The 17,055-nt window shown below is 41.7% G+C and overlaps 1 protein-coding gene across 5 annotated transcripts in view; it reads left to right on the forward strand.

Moving 5' to 3' along the window:
- The first annotated feature begins 1,571 nt into the window (after window positions 1-1,571).
- The window catches only part of agps (alkylglycerone phosphate synthase), a 136,870-nt gene continuing 121,386 nt past the window's right edge, over window positions 1,572-17,055 (forward strand). For 3 of the 5 annotated variants that reach the window (XR_013499550.1, XR_013499551.1, XM_078228481.1), the window contains exon 1: window positions 1,599-1,817. Coding sequence is in view for 3 of the 5 variants with exons in the window: in XM_078228481.1 (XP_078084607.1) it covers window positions 1,645-1,817 (173 nt within the window). In the remaining 2 variants the exon portion in view is untranslated. Of the gene's footprint in view, window positions 1,818-17,055 lie in introns of all 5 variants that reach the window. The other 2 variants (XM_078228480.1, XM_078228479.1) reach the window with 2 other exon arrangements.

Consider the following 17,055-nt stretch of genomic DNA (forward strand, 5'->3'; position numbering starts at 1 on the left):
TGCCAGACCTGCTGAGATTTTCCAGCATTTTCTCTTTTGGTTTCAGATTCCAGTATCCGCAGTAATTTGTTTTTCACCTTTGACGATTTTGACTTGGAATTCTCTCTGAAAAGTCGCTCCAATTTGGACAGCATCAATGACAATCCACCTCACAGGGTTTCAATTTCGTTTCTTGAAAATACCTGGATCTGCACTCCAGCACTACCTCACAAGCACAACTTCAACTCTTTGAACACACTGAGCTAAACACTATAGCTCAAAAGGTTACCTCTGCCCCAGTGGCTTGCAGCATGGAGTTACCAATATTCTGCTGCCTCTTCTAATCACCAGGACTTCTCTTGTTGAGCACTCTTCAATTGCCATGGCTTCTTCCGAGCCCTCTCCATTTAAGGTCTGCCAATCGCAACCCTTTTTATACTTGGAGCCTCTTTCTCTGCTCCTGTTTCTTCTGGAGCAGTCACAGTCTCCCCAGTACACAAGAGCTGCTGGCTTCTGATTGGCTGGTAGTGCTTGGTAGATGAGCTTTGTGCCCCTGAGTGCTGATTCCAGGGGAAAGCCTACCGCTGGCATCACCACAGCCTGACTGGTGTGTGGTTCAAAGGAACTTCGCTGACAAGAGACAGCAGCAATCTCTTGATGGCTGAAAGCGAGAGCCTGGAGAGCGCAACAAGATCCTGCCCACTCTGTCAGGGAGAATAAGAATCTCAACACAGCTCCCTGGGGTGCTCTTGGAGAGGACATCTCTAGGAGAGGGCGATTCTCACACACTGCTCTTTGGCATCTGCTGGTTAGGAAATGCCAGATCCAATTTGATAACAATGCTCCCTTCTAAAGCCCAAAGACACGCTGGTTAGGTGCATTGGCCATGCTAAATTTTTCCTCAGTGGACCTGAACAGGTGCCGGAGTGTGGCGACTAGAGGATTTTCACAGTAACTTCATTGCAGTGTTAAGATAAGCCTACTTGCGACACTAATAAATAAACTTTAAAAAAATACCCTCCCTGATGATTCCATGGTGGGTGTCGTTTTGAACAAGAGTTTTTAAGTGAGGAACTTTGTTGAAGTCTTTGAACTCTTTGCCACAGAAGGCTGCGGAGGCCAGGTCATTGAGTGCCTTTAAAACAGAGATGGATAGGTTCTTGATTAATAAGGGGATCAGGAGTTATAGAGAAAAAGCAGGAGAATGGGGATGAGAAAAGTATCAGTCATGATTGAATGGCGGAGCAGACTCGATGGGCCGAGTGGCCTAATTCTGCTCCGAGGTCTTATGCGAAATCCAGTATTGCCATGTGAGTAAGTTCATCTCTCTGGCTGACAGTCTATGAAAGGCTGTGTTGCCATGCATTTTACATGGGGATAACGTACCTCCCCCCCCCCCCCCCCCAGCCCCTCCCCCTTCCCAGTCCCTCCCCGGCCCCTCCCCGGCCCCTCCCCCTTCCCAGTCCCTCCCCGGCCCCTCCCCCTTCCCCGGCCCCTCCGCCTTCCCAGTCCCCTCCCCGGCCCCTCCCCCTTCCCAGTCCCCTCCCCCGGCCCCTCCCCCTTCCCAGTCCCCTCCCCCACCTGTTGCTGAGTGAGCGCAGAGCTTGTCGGGACGGCCGCTGCCAGGTGACCTCTGACCCGGGCTGGCAGCCACAACACGGAAGAATGGCGGCGGAACAGCGCGCGGAGCCCCGTGCCCGGCAGCGGCTGCGGGTGATGGCGGGGCACCTGCGGAGAGCCGAGCCGGCACCGCCACCCGTACCGAGCCAGTGTCGGGCCTTGGAGACGGGGAGCGCGGGCAGCGCAGCGAAACCAGCGGGGACCATCCCCAGGAGGAGGTGGGTGGCGGTGGCGGCGGTTGGAAGGGGCGCGGCGGGACCGGGGAGTGAGGAAGGAGCCGGGCTGGCGAGGGAGGGAGGGAGGTGTCCACCTCTGAGGCCGCTTTCCGGGCCAGTCTCACAGGAGAGAGGGGTTTATTTTAATCAGGGGGTGGTGATTGCGCTGAGAGTTTGCAGCTCGGGCCCAGGCTCGGTTTCAGTGACATGTCTAAATAATAAATACACAGATGTGGTGTGGGAGCTGCTTCCTGCACAAGTTCAGGGTAACTACTGATTGAGAGAACCAGAAGTAGTAAAAACTGCAGCAATCCAAGCATTTGTACAACCAACTCTCTTAATTTATCACATTGCGTAATATTGTTCAGTTGCAAAGTTTCAAATCGGTGATTTGATGAAATATTTTGGATCAGTATTGTGAACTATGATAACATGGAAAAGTGACACTTGTACGCCAGTGAGTGTTGGCTTGTAGTGATAGGATGGGGTGATTGGTGGTCTGATTCTCCAGCCTACGTAACTTTTTTTTCTGACATTACGCTGTGACATCTAGTGGTACATTCTCTTTGGGGACTTTGTTTTCTTTGAAACAGTAGGGCGCTTCAGATTCCCCTGGAGTATCTAATCACAACTGGAAGTAGGCACTAGTGCTGTTCTAAGATGCACATTTCGTGCTCAGAAGATTTAACAATAAGCTATTTATGAAACAAATTAACTGTTAATTGGATACATCTATAAAATGTATTTCCACAAAGCTGGACAGGGATTTTAAACACAGATTAACATTTCGACATTGTATCTACTTAGATTAATAAAATGATTAAGCTGAAAATGGATTTATAGGGATGACAAAATACATGTTGGGATAAACTACAGGAGAGTAGTTTATAGACTGATTGAATCTTGTATTTAATATTGTTTATGTGGTATATTTGCATTAATAGATGGAAGCCCCTTCATTAACCAATGAACTTGGTGTTATTTGTGGTCTTGTCGGGCCAATGGCAAAAAACAATGCATGTGGCAAGGTTTCTTTGTTCAGTTATGATGTAGATTATCACTTAATTTTATATGCATTTCAAGGCATGAAAATCTTCCAAGGTTCAGATGTTTGTTGACATTATTTGAGTTTCATTTTTGTGGATTAAGGTTAAACCTTTACAGCTCTATAATGAAGTGTGCACAAATTTTGTCAGATTAATTTTGCTTTTTTGCCTCTGTTGTGATGGATATGTGGTCAGTGCTACTTTGTAATTGATGTGTGAAGGATAAAGAATTGTAACATAATGACTAGTAATTAATGAAATGATATTCACTTTAATTACAAAAATACAGCATGCAACATTCAGCTGACTGATGTGAGGATGCTGTGGTTCCTAACTAAATCCTGATAATCACATAATCATACTCTGGCATGTCAAAAATCTGGATTCCAGTTTGTTTTATAATAACATTGGTTTTTCAGTTCATCGGTCTTGAATTATTATATATTGGGATTAACAATTAAAAGAACATTGAGAATTAGCAATGTAGTTTAATCAATTGTGCATTAGGTTCAGTATAAAACATAATTTCATGTCAATTGACATGGTACATATTTCAATTCACTTACTGAGCTAGCATGTTTTCACACAAGCAATTTATTCCACACTTCAGTGGGGTCTGAGCTGTTCCACAGACATCGAACAACAGCCTGACAGAGACGTACCTTATGAACAATGTCCCCAACACCACCATTATCATCTCTGAGTATGTCCTGTCCCATCGGCAGTGGGAGTTGCAAAGGCACCAAATATACCCCAGATGGGGGACTTCAATGTTTTTCACCTAGCGAGGCTTCGTAGCACTGTTACTGACCAGGCTAGCTGAGTCCTAAAGGATGTAGCTGCTTGACTGGTTCCCTCCATAGCTGCCACAGATCCAATGTGAGAAAAGCCTGTTTGATCTCATCCACACCAACCAACCTGTTACAAATGCATTTGTCTATGACTGTATTGGTCGGAGTAATCATCACATTGCCTTTGTGGAGGCACAGTCCTGCTTTCACATTGAGGATATCCACCGTCGTATTGTGTGGTACTACCACTGGGCTAAATGGGATAGAAATGTGGAGAATTTCCCAGCTATGTCTGCTCCAGCAAAAGCTGGACACATCCAATCTAGCCAATTACCGTCCCATCAGTCTACTCTGAATTATGAGTGGTATGATGGATGGTGTCATCGACAGTGCTAGCAAGTGACATTTGCTCATCAATAACCTGCTCTCTGACCCTCTGTTCATGATATGCCTGTGCTTCTCAGCTGACCTCATTACAGCCTTGGTCTGAACATGGACAAAAAAGGTGAGGTGAGAGTGACTACCCTTGATATCAAGGCAGCGTTTGAATTCAGGAGTGTGATGGAACATTCTCACTTGCCTGCATGAGTGAAACCCCAACAGCACTCAAGTACAGTGACACCCTCCAGGCCTTGATCCAAACCCAAGTGTGAACTGATTTCCAGTAACAAGATGAGTTGTAGCATTAGATCAAATATGGTACCAGAGCCTTAGTAAAACTGACGTCGGTGGGATTGAAAGGGAAAGCTCTCTAGTAGTTGGTGTCATACTTGACCCAAAGGAATATGGTTGGCAGAGGTTCAGGCATCTCAATCCCAGGACATCACTGCAGAAGTTTCTCGGGCAACATTTTTGGCTAAACTATCAACTGCTTCAACAGATAATTTTAATTCCTCATAAGATCAGAAATGTGGGCTGTTCACCAACTGGGGAGGCACTGGCCTCGTGGTATTATTGCGAGAGTATTAATCCAGAAACTTAACTAATGTTCTGAGGACCTGGGTTCAAATTCCACCATGGCAGATGGTGAAATTTGAATTTAATAAAAATCTGGAATTAAAAGTCTATTGATGGCCATGAAATGATTGTCGATTGTTGTAAAAGCCCATCTGGTTCACTAATGTCCTTTAGGGAAGGAAATCTGCCATCCTGACTTAGTCTGGCCTACATGTGACTCCAGAGCCACAGCAATGTGGTTGACTCTCAGCTGCCCTCGGGAAACTAAGGATGGGCAATAAATACTGGCCAGCCAGTGACACCCATGTCCCATGAATGAACAAAAAAAACTGCATTCTATTTATATTCATACAATGAAGCAGTGCGTGTTCACATTCAACAAGATTTGGATAATATTAGGCTCTTGCTCTTAATCAATGAGTAACGGATCATATACTTGTCAATTCCAAGAGAAAGCATTTAATCTTCCCTTTTTAATAAGCATTTCATTGCTGAGCTTCCCTCTATCAACATAGTGAGTCACTATTGATCAGAAACCTAACTAGCTTCCTAAATGCTGTGGATACTAGAGCAGGTGCTACTACACGCACCTCCAAGTACAGAAGTACCAGCAGTTGTGCCTTCACAAGATCCTCTAAATCTGGTGGCAAAAAGGAACCCAACAGCAGCGTCTTCTCCCAAGCCAACTTGCTGAGCATCGAGGCGATGATCACTCAGAGTCAGCTCAGTTGATTGGGATAAGTTGTTCATGTGCCTGACACCAGACTCCCGAAGTGGTGGTTTTACTTTGAACTTGGTCGTGGCAAAAGATTCTCAGGAGGACAGTGGAATCTTTTCATGGATGTCCTCCCTGACAGTTCAGACAACTGACCAAGATAGAGGTTTACAGCATGGAAACGGGCCTTGCGGCCTAAATTGTCTATACCGTCCATTTTTTAAAAAACCCTAAAATAATCCCAATTGCCCGCATTTGGCCCATATCCCTCTATACCCATTTTACCCATGTAACTATCTAAATGCATTTTAAAAGACAAAATTGTACCCGCCTCTACTACTACCTCTGGCAGCTTGTTCCAGACACTCACCACCCTCTGTGTGAAAAAATTGCCCTTCTGGACACTTTTTTGTATTTCTCCCCCTTCACCTTAAACCTATGCCCTCTAGTTTTAAACTCCCCTACCTTTGGGAAAAGATATTGACTATCTAGCTGATCTGTGCCCCTCATTATTTTATAGACCTTTATAAGATCACCCCTAAGCCTTCTACACTCCAAAGAAAAAAGTCCCAGTCTATCCAGCCTCTCCTTATAACTCAATCCATCAAGTCCCAGTAGCATCCTAGTAAATCTTTGCTGCACTCTTTCTTGTTTAATAATATCCTTTCTGTAATAGGGTGACCAGAACTGTACACAGTATTCCAAGTGCGGCCTTACCAATGTCTTGTACAACTTCAACAAGACGTCCCAACTCCTGTATTCAATGTTCTGACCGATGAAACCAAGCATGCTGAATACCTTCACCACTCTGCCCACCTGTGACTCCACTTTCAAGGAGCTATGAACATGTACCCCTAGATCACTTTGCTCTGTAACTCTTCCCAATGCCCTACCATTAACTGAGTAAGTCCTGCCCTGGTTCAGTCTACCAAAATGCATCACCTCGCATTTATCTAAATTAAACTCCATCTGCCATTCGTTAGTCCACTGGCCTAATTGATCAAGATCCCATTGCAATCTGAGATAACTTTCTTCACTGTCCAGTATGCCACCAACCTTGGTGTCATCTGCAAACTTACTAACCATGCCTCCTATGTTCTCATCCAAATCATTAATATAACAGTGGACCCAGCACTGATCCCTGAGGCACACCGCTGATGATGAAGAAGGTTTATTCGAAAAGTCGCTGAACATGTGGAAAGATTTCAGGAGCATATTGAGGCAGAGTTGAGATGTTGGAAGGAGTGCACACACACCTGCATAACCCTTCAAGCACCGCCTGCCTGCATTGGACAGAGTTTGCATATCATGTATTGACCTTCAAGGAATCTCAGAACCCATTGAGCTGGAATAGAAACAAATCGTCCTTAGTCCCAAGTGACTGTTGAGGGCTGACCGCCTGACTCCTTTAAGTCCCTCTGCAAGCATAGGCCTGGTGTATGAATCCTGTCCATTTGCTTGGATGGATACAGTTGCAGCAGCACGTGAAGCGTTGACACTATATAAGACAAAATAATCTGCTCGATTTGTCACTGGACTAATAATTCTGAGACTCAGTTCATTCTCTGTGGACACTGGTTCAAATCTCGCCACAGCAGATGGTGGAATTAAAATTCACTAAATATCTGCATTTGAAAGCTAGTCTCAATAATGTGACCATGTAACTGTTGACAATGTCAATAAAGCCCATCCAATTAGTTAATGTCCTCGCTTCCCACGTCTGGCCTATATGCAGCTCACTGAATCAGCCTAACAAACCACTCAGTTCAAGAGCTATTAGGGCTGAGTGACAAATGCTTGTCCTGTCAAGGATGTCCATATCCCAGCAAATAAACAAAACAATAATTGGTCAGAATCTATGCGATTAGGTTAAGCAGCCATTTCCTCCATCAATGGAATACCATGTTTGCATGTGTGAATTATCTTCAAAATGCACTGCTACAACTCAGTGAGACTTCTTTGGCAGCATCTTCCAATCCCATGACTTCTACCACTTAGAAGCAGAGCAACTGGTGCTTGGGAACAAATTAATCTAAACTTCCCCCCAAGCCTCTCACCATTCTAACTTGGATATTCAACACTTGATCCTTCATAGTAGCTGAGCCAAAATCCTTGAAGACCTCACCTGACTGCGTTGAGAGCATTTTAACCACATGGACTGCAGTGGTTAAAAGAGGCAAACTCAGTGTCAATTGCTCAAGAACACCTAGGAATGGGCATTAAATTCCAGCCTTGTCAGTGCCCACATTCTGAGAATGAATAACAAAAATATATAACTGTAATCTGTTACTTTTTGTGTATAGATTTCAAATAAAACTTCTTTCCTCGTAAATGGTTAAAGTGCATTTCCTTATATACTTAAAACGAGCAATAGAAATGTTCACAAGTTTGTAAGGATGTATTAACTTCAGGTTGCAAGTACATTTCATGTAAAAGTACTAATTGTTTGGAAAACAATAGTTTGAAAATGACTTCTAATTAAGTATTTTCTGCCTGGTCCTGGTCTCCTTGACGAATGGAATCATGAAATATGTGGAATAAGTGACTCTAATCTTTGATTCAAATTTCTGCACATTTATACATTTAAAATAGAAGCTAAATCTTCATTCACAGTCACATATGGTTCATGCAGAGCGATTTCCTCTAATTACTGTTTTATTGATGACCTGTAATAAAAAATAGATACGGAGTAAAGGTTTTAAATTACCTGGAGTTACAATCAGTGGGAATGGAACAAGATCATGTTCAGTAAGGAAGCTTCTTGGCTATATTGCTCAACTTAGAGCAGCACCTAAAAATGTTAGTTTCTCATTTTGCAAATACAGTTGTATATAGGTAAGAGAATGAATGGAGAAAATTGTTAACCAAAATGGAATTTCCTTAAGGATTTGAAAATCAACTTTTCCTCTGATTGAGATCAGGAGACCTGGCAATTTTTTAATGGGAGGTAAATATTATGTACTTGATTGTACAAAAGTGCGACCTAATAGCTGGGCACATTTTAAATATTTGTCTCTAGTCTCACTGACATTTTTCTTGCTTTCTCCCTTATTTGCTATGTAATAGTCTGTGTTTCATTACACTGACCAGAGAATTGTTGAATTCTCCTGGAAGTTTTGCCTCTATTGTTGGTTTACTATTTATTCTATCAAAAAGAATCTGTTCAATATTAGAATTGTCTTGCAGACATTGCACTTACATCCTTGGTCATCTTTCCTTATTTATTTCAATGCTCAAGGCAATTGTTGGGCTTAATTAACAATCTATTTGACTTGATTCCTGGAGTACGTCCTGACTAACCTTCCATGTTTCTCATTGTCAATGGCTGTTCAAAACAATACTTTTTTTGGGGGGGGGGGTTAGTTTGTGAGCCTGTTCCCTCACAGTAAATATTTAGACCTGTTGCATCACTCATTGTACTTGTTTTGGCCTCAGTGCTCTTGCTTCCGATTTAAAAGTTTGTGTTTGAGTCTTACTCCAGAGATTTGAGCATATAATCCCACCTAGCATTTTAGTGCAGTAAACAGTCACCCATGAAGTGGACTTGAAATGTTCCATGGCACTATTCACCATTCTCCCAGTGTCTTGGCTAATATTTTTCCTTTGGCCAACATCATTAAATAGATTATCTGGTCATGTACATCATTGTTGATAGGACTTTGCAAATTGTTTGCTGTGTTTCCATAGATTATAACAGCGTCTACGCTTCAGGATTGGCTATGAAGTGCTTTGCAATGTGCTGGGGTGTTAACACTGTCAATGGGTAGTTCTTTCCTTTCAATTATGGCAAATGTCTGAATTTGATGGAGTTGCCATTGTACTTTTAAATTTTGTTTTGGAAGTTGGATGAGGCCTTTGCTGCAGCATCGTGTAGTCCATTTGGGCTTTTGCAAAACATCTGCCAGAAGTTTTACGTTGTCAAACACCTTCGTTTCTGTATGATGTAACGTATACTGCGGAACTTCATAAAGCAATAAGCTTATGCATATTAAAAAAACACCATTTACTGGACATGAGTTTGAGTGGGAGGATCTGTAGGACTGGAGTAAGGTATGCTGTAGTAACATTTCTCTTGATGTGCTAATATTTTAGGGTCAGGTGGCAGTTTCAGTCAGCTGATTTATTTTTGTCTTATTTCATGGTTTTCAACTTTTTCCTTCAATTTTATTTACTGCTTTGTTTGCTCGTGTGGTGCTGCTTTTTGACCATCTTGATTTTGCATGCTACGTTGTTTCAAATTCAATAGTTTTAAAAAAAACTTTTACTTTTCCCTTTCATCTGTATTTTTAAATCCTATAGTTTGTTTTGACATTTTAATAGTTGAGTTGGAGTGTCATCATTCTTAACTTGAGTAGTTACAACGGGGAAAAGTTATAATTTCCAATTGTGTGGCATTACCCTGCACTTTTGCATTCATAGCTTTTCTCTGATTTTACCCCTTGCTTTCAAGTTGTCTTCAATTTGTATTTTTTTCAGTAAGTTCAATCATAGGACTTTTGATTTCATGCATTTATATTTTAATAAACTGAACATATTTTCATTCATGGTTAATGCTCCCATCATTCTAAGCCAATATATATCCTCTGACTTACCATGAGCAACAATATGGAAGAGCCAATAGTCATTAACAACATGAAATTAAATTTTCTAACATTGTCATATTTATGGATTTATGCCACCTTATCAAGTTTATTATCTCAAGTATCCCCTTTGTTCTCTGCTTGGGATGTATCAGTTAATAGTACATTATGTTCTAAGACGACCCTGGCAACATTGCAGTAAACGCTTTTGGCGATTAGTTGTGAAAATAATAGTTGCCTGAAATTAATTGGTCAGAGTCTGTTGTGGATTGTTGCCCTGGGTCTCTTTCTCATTGCCTTCCCAACTTTGGTGCTGTATATCTTAACTACAGTGGAAATTTGAGTGTAAGCAAAGGCCTTAATTTACATTTACAATACAGTAGGTAACGTTTATGGTAAATATACTATGGACAGTGACTTGAGACAATGCTGGTGTATTGTCAGTTTTGCCATTTCAAAATCGATATTTTTTCCTTGGTTTGGACTGTTGCTATCCTTTGCGGAAAGGGGCTTGAGGTCAATAAAATGAGGAAGCTGTCCCTTCTATAACTAAAATAATGTAATTGGGTAAATCTTCAAGATTAACTATAAACTGTCTATGCTAAACTGGGGAACCCCACACTTGTTAACGACTGCTCCCTTTTTAGATTGTTGCTTAACATGTTTGAAGTCTAATTTTAAAATGAATAATGTTCCTTTCATTGCAGCATTTTTTAAAGGATAAGCTAGTAATGAAAACTGTCCTCAAGTTGTAATGATGTTTGTATCTCAAAAATGGACTAAACTTGTTTCCCCCGCCCCCCCCATTCTGAAATTCTTCTCCTGAACTTTTTCTATCTTGTTGCGTTTCAATTGTCTGATCACCTTGACTAAAGCAGCTTTGTGTACACTTTCACTGTTCTCACTGAAACACCTGAGAATGTGCCAACTTACTATTTATATCATAACTTTGCAGGAAAATAAATTTCAATGCCTATATAAAAAAAACTTGAGGTTTTGAAGTGATTGTATTAATTTCGATGTATGGACACTGCATTACATTATTACAAGTCATTCTATTAAATTACATTAAACAAAACAGTTTTGCATATATTTTGTTTAAACATTTCTCACCACTCTGTTCAGAGTCTGTACTGCTTGTGGTGACTGCCATTCCACCACCACCTCTCTCCGCTCTCATTGTCAAACTGCTCATCTGCCATCCAGTATTTTGAGCAGAAATTTCTGCCAATTAACTATTGGGAAGACTGAAGCTAATTTTTTTCCTGATCCTCGCCCCAAACTCCGTTCCCTAGTTACTGACTGTCTCTGTCTTTGGTAACTGTCTGATGTGTGACAAGACAACTTGGATGCGTTACTGACTGCATGTTTGCACCATCAACAAAATGGCTAATTTCCATCTCTGTAATAATGCTCAATTCTGCCTCTGACTCAGCTCATAGGCTAAAACCCTCAATCCATTTGTTTGTTACTTCTAGAGTTGATTATTTTAGCACATTCCTGATTGAACTCCTGCATCCTACTCACTGTAAAGTTGAGGTAACCCAAAACTGCAACCCACGCTCTAACTTCAGTAAGTCCCATTCACCAGATCAACTTGTGTCCATTAAGCAACACTTTGATTTTAAAATTCTTATCCTTATTTTCATATTCCTCCATGGCCTTGCCCTTCAGCTTTACAATCTTCTAAGATGTGCGTTTCTCCAATTCTGGCATTTTAAGCATCCCGCGGTTTGCAATTGGCTCATTATTGACTGCTGTGCCATTGACTGTCAAGACCCTAAACTCTAGAATTCCCTTCCTTAAATCTCCCATTTCTCTTTCCATCTTTAAGATCCTCCTTAAAACCTAACTTTTTGACTAAGCTTTTGGCAATCTATTTTAACATCTTATGTGGCTCAGTTTAAAATTTCGTTTAAGCTCCTGTGAAGTGCATTAAAGATACTACATATCTAAATAAAAGTTGTTGGTGTTGTTTGAAAGTACATGCTTTTCTTTTTTAAAGTGGGTGATAGTTGTATTGAACACAGTTACTAAATTTACTGATGCTGCAGAGCTGATGAGGATGGCAGACTTCAATTGTTCACTTTAAGGTTTCCAAATTTGCCAATTGATTAAAAAGATAGGTGGAAGGGGATTTTGTGATCCTGCAACAGGATATGGATAGATTGGATGACTTGGCGACAACCTGGCAAATGGAATTTAATGTGGGAAAGGGTGAGGTCAGGCACTTTGATAGGAGGAATCAAAAGGCAGAATATTATCTAAGTAGAGAGACTGTAGGTGAATGAAGTACAGAGGGATCTAGATGTTCTAGTTCATGAATCACAAGCTAGCAGGCAGGTCCAACAAGTAAAGAAGGCAAACTGCATTTTGGCCTTTTTGCAAAGGGGTTGGAGTTTAAAAATAGGGAGGCTTTGTTGCAATTGTATAGTGTTGGTGAGGCCTCATCTGGAATACTGTGGGCAGTTTTGGTCCCCTTACCTAATAAAGGGTATAGTAACATTGGATGCAGTGCAAAGGAGATTCAAAGAACAGTACAGCACAGGAAACAGGCCCCTCGGCCCTCCAAGCCGGTGCCGCTCCTTGGTCCAACTAGACCATTTGTTTGTATCCCTCCATTCCCAGACTGCTCATGTGACTATCCAGGTAAGTCTTAAACGATGCCAGTGTGTCTGCCTCCATCACCCTACTTGGCAGCGCATTCCAGGCCCCCACCACTCTGTGTCAGAAAATGTCCCTCTGAAATCTGAGTTATACCTCGCCCCTCTCACTTTGAGCTCGTGATTGTCACCTCCGACCTGGGAAAAAGCTTCCCACTGTTCACCCTATCTATACCCTTCATAATTTTGTACACCTCTATTAGGTCTCCCCTCATTCTCCGTCTTTCCAGGGAGAACAAGCCCAGTTTACCCAATCTCTCCTCCTAGCTTAGACCCTCCATACCAGGCAACATCCTGGTAAACCTTCTCTGCACTCTCTCTAAAGCCTCCATGTCCTTCTGGTAGTGCGGCGACCAGAACTGGACGCAGTACTCCAAATGTGGCCTAACCAGTGTTCTATACAGCTGCAACATCAGACTCCAGCTTTTATACTCTATACCCCGTCCTATAAAGGCAAGCATACCATATGCCGCCTTCACCACCTTCTCCTTTGTGCTGCCACCTTCAAGGATTTGTGGACTTGCACACCTAGGTCCCTCTGTGTTTCTATACTCTTGATGGCTCTGCCATTTATTGTATAACTCCCCCCTACATTAGTTCTTCCAAAATGCATCACTTAGCATTTATCTGGATTAAATTCCATCTGCCATTTCTCCGCCCAATTTTCCAGCCTATCTATATCCTGCTGTATTGTCCGACAATGTTCATCGCTATCCGCAAGTCCAGCCATCTTCGTGTCATCCGCAAACTTGCTGATAACACCAGTTACACCTTCCAAGTCATTTATATATATCACAAATAGCAGAGGTCCCAGTACAGAGCCCTGCGGAACACCACTGGTCACAGACCTCCAGCCGGAAAAAGACCCTTCTACTGCTACCCTCTGTCTTCTGTGGCCAAGCCAGTTTTCCACCCATCTAGCCACCTCTCCTTGTATCCCATGAGCCTTAACCTTCTTAACCAACCTGCCATGAGGGACTTTGTCAAATGCCTTACTGAAATCCATATAGACGACATCTACGGCCCTTCCTTCGTCAACCGTTTTTGTCACTTCCTCAAAAAACTCCACCAAATTTGTAAGGTTCACAAGGTTAATTCCCGGGATGAGAGGGCTGTCCTATCAAGAGAGACTAAATATTCTTTGTTGTTCCTTGGAGTTTAGAAGCGCGAAGGGTGACCTTATTCTCTCACACACAAGATCCTGAGGGGGCTTGACAGGATAGATATGTTTTCACTAGTGAGAGGTCTTGAACAAGGAGACATAGCTGCAAGTCACTTAAAACTGAGGTTCATAGAAATGTCTTCTCGCAGAGAGTAATGAATCTCGAATTCTCTGCTCCAAAGGGTAGTGGAGTCTGAATCATTAGAAGTATTTAAAGTGGAGGCGGATAAATATTTGATGGATCGAGGGGTAGAGGGCGATGGGGAAATGGCACAGAAAAGGAGTTGAAGCCAGCAAGCATCAACCATGATTGTATTGAATGGCAGGGCTTGAATGGAGTAGGCCACCAGGCTTATAGGACCTAGTGGCCGACTCCTTCTATTTCTTGTGTTATTGTAGAATTTGAATATTCTTGCTAATTGGGTGGAAAAATGGCAGCTTACCTTTGATGTAGTGGCATTTAAAACTTATCTGTAGAAGCATTCAGGGAGTAAGTGATCAGTCTTTACAGATACTCCCGAGGGAAACAAAAGCCGAGAATAGATTCATTCAAATACAGATTTAAGTTGTGTTTCAGTAGATAATCAGGGATAGAGTATGAGTAACTTGAGACATGACAAATGTAGCATGCATGGAAGGAATAGCTGAAATTGAACCAATGATTCCCAAAGCTTTCCATCACCTGGTATTTTCCTAATTTTATGTCTGGGTCTGTGGTAGCCCCAAGATCCTTTTGGACCTCCACCCCTTGCTTGGCAGCATTAAGAATGTGCCCTATTCTATATTTTAATTGGTTAACAAGTCACTTGCATCGAAATTTATTTTTCCATCAGTATGCCTTAACCCAACTGCAGCAAATATTTTCGAAATCCACTTGCACTAGTAGGACAGTTCCGTTTTCCACATTAACTATCCAAAAATGCATATTTGGGATAGGAATTTGGAGCCAAATTATGGGCAGGTTTTTACTGTTAACCAATCTTCACAGAGAGTTGAACTGACATTTCCCAAACTAATTTAAACTTTGCTTCACTTGTATTCTGATGACCCCATCTCTACCTCCCATCTCCTCTCCATTGTTGCTAAATTTTCAGACTGCTTAGCTGTCATCCAGTACTGGATCAGCAGAAATTTCTTCCATTCAAATATTGACAAGACCAAAGCCTTCATTTCCAGCCCCCCCTCTGAATTTCATTCTCTAGCTAGCAATTTCATCCCTTTCCCTGGTGACAGTTTAAAATTAAGCCAATCTGTTTGCAACCTGATGTCATATTTGACCCAAAGATAGCTTTCCAACCTCATTTGTGCTATCTCTATGTAAGAGAACCTATTTTCCACTCCAGAACATCGCCCCTGTCTCAACTCATCTGCTGCCAAAACTGTCATTCATGAAATTGTTCCCTCTATACTTGACTATTCCAAGACTTCTGGCTGGTCATCCACATTCTACTACCTGTTAATTTAAGATCATCCAAAACTCTGCTGCTTGTGTTTTAACTTGCACCAGGTTCCATTCATCTACCCGTGCTCAGAGACCTACTATATTGGCTCCTGGTGGAGCAACGTCTTAATTTTAAAAATCTCATCCTTGTTCATGTTGATAGACAATTAGTTATTAACTTAATCCCACCTTAAGTTCTTGGTCCATAAATTTGTAGGTTATGGCACTTCTAATGCAAATTTAAGTATTTTTAAATGTTTTGAGAATTTCTATCTCTATTACCTTTTCAGTTATTGGAAGTTGTATCTTTGTGATGTCAGGAGAAGACCAGGTATTTGAAGCCAAGTTTGATAGACTATCTAGATCAAGATCCAGATTTTTAAAGATCTTTTCCACAGCTTACAGAGCAAAGAACAGCAGCAGATTATAAATACAAGCAGTCTTCTGTTTTATTCCAGTGTTATTCTGTGCAGTTGAGGAGTTGAAGATGGCGAGGCTGTGTAGTGATAGAGAGAGACTTGCATACTTTGCTCTCTTTTTCACACTGCAGATAGCCTGCAGTGTAGGCTGAAAATAAGCAAACTTGCACATACAACTAAAAACCATGCTAACTCCCTTCATCCACACACTTGACATATCACATTGACTTTTTTGGACAAACCTGCCTGTCTTAGAAAATAGATGGTAGTCATGATGTGGAGATGCCGGCGTTAGACTGGGGTAAACACAGTAAGAAGTTTAACAACACCAGGTTAAAGTCCAACAGGTTTATTTGGTAGCAAAAGCCACACAAGCTTTCGGAGCTCTAAGCCCCTTCTTCAGGTGAGTGGGAATTCTGTTCACAAACAGAGCTTATAAAGACACAGACTCAATTTACATGAATAATGGTTGGAATGCGAATACTTACAACTAATCAAGTCTTTAAGGAACAAAACAATGTGAATGGAGAGAGCATCAAGACAGGCTAAAAAGATGTGTATTGTCTCCAGACAAGACAGCCAGTGAAACTCTGCAGGTCCACGCAACTGTGGGAGTTACAAATAGTGTGACATGAACCCAATATCCCCGTTGAGGCCGTCCTCGTGTGTGCGGAACTTGGCTATCAGTTTCTGCTCAGCGACTCTGCGCTGTCGTGTGTCGCGAAGGCTGCCTTGGAGAATGCTTACCCGAATATCAGAGGCCGAATGCCCGTGACCGCTGAAGTGCTCCCCAATAGGAAGAGAACAGTCTTGCCTAGTGATTGTCGACAACAGAACCAGGTGGCTTCAGCACTTAAAATTGCAGTCAGTATTCTTTTCTCCAACTTGAATATAACTCATCTAATTAGTTAGCCAGATTTCATCCAGTTTCTTATCCATTCTCAAAATTTGCTCCAAATAATACCACAAAAATACATCTCTCAGAAATACTTATAGATGTTTTATTGAAAAAACATTTTAAGGCAATTTCTGTAAGAAAATTTATTCTACAAAAAGAAAACAAATCTTGAAGGACTGGATTCTTGTCCTCAAATTACTCTACATGCCATTGCAGCTTGTAGATTAAACTAATTTGCTGGATTGCAAAGCTTTTGTATTTATATCATGAATGTTCTTGATAGGAAGAAGTTGGTGTATTTCAGTTATTCTGAAGATGGGGACAATGTATTTAAGTGTGTAGTTTGTGCTGAGTGTATTTTCAACATGATTGTATTAAGAACATGACATAACTAGGAGCAGGAGTAGGCCATCTGGCCCCTTGAGCCTGCTCCATCATTCGATGAGATCATGGTTGATCTTTTTGTGGACTCGGCTCCACTTACCCGCCCACTCGCCATAACCCTTAATTCCTTTACTGTTCAAAAATGTATCCATCCTTGCCTTAAAAACATTCAACAAGGTTGGGCG

Source organism: Mustelus asterias, chromosome 14, assembly GCF_964213995.1.
Source record: "Mustelus asterias chromosome 14, sMusAst1.hap1.1, whole genome shotgun sequence".
Lineage (NCBI taxonomy): Eukaryota > Metazoa > Chordata > Chondrichthyes > Carcharhiniformes > Triakidae > Mustelus > Mustelus asterias.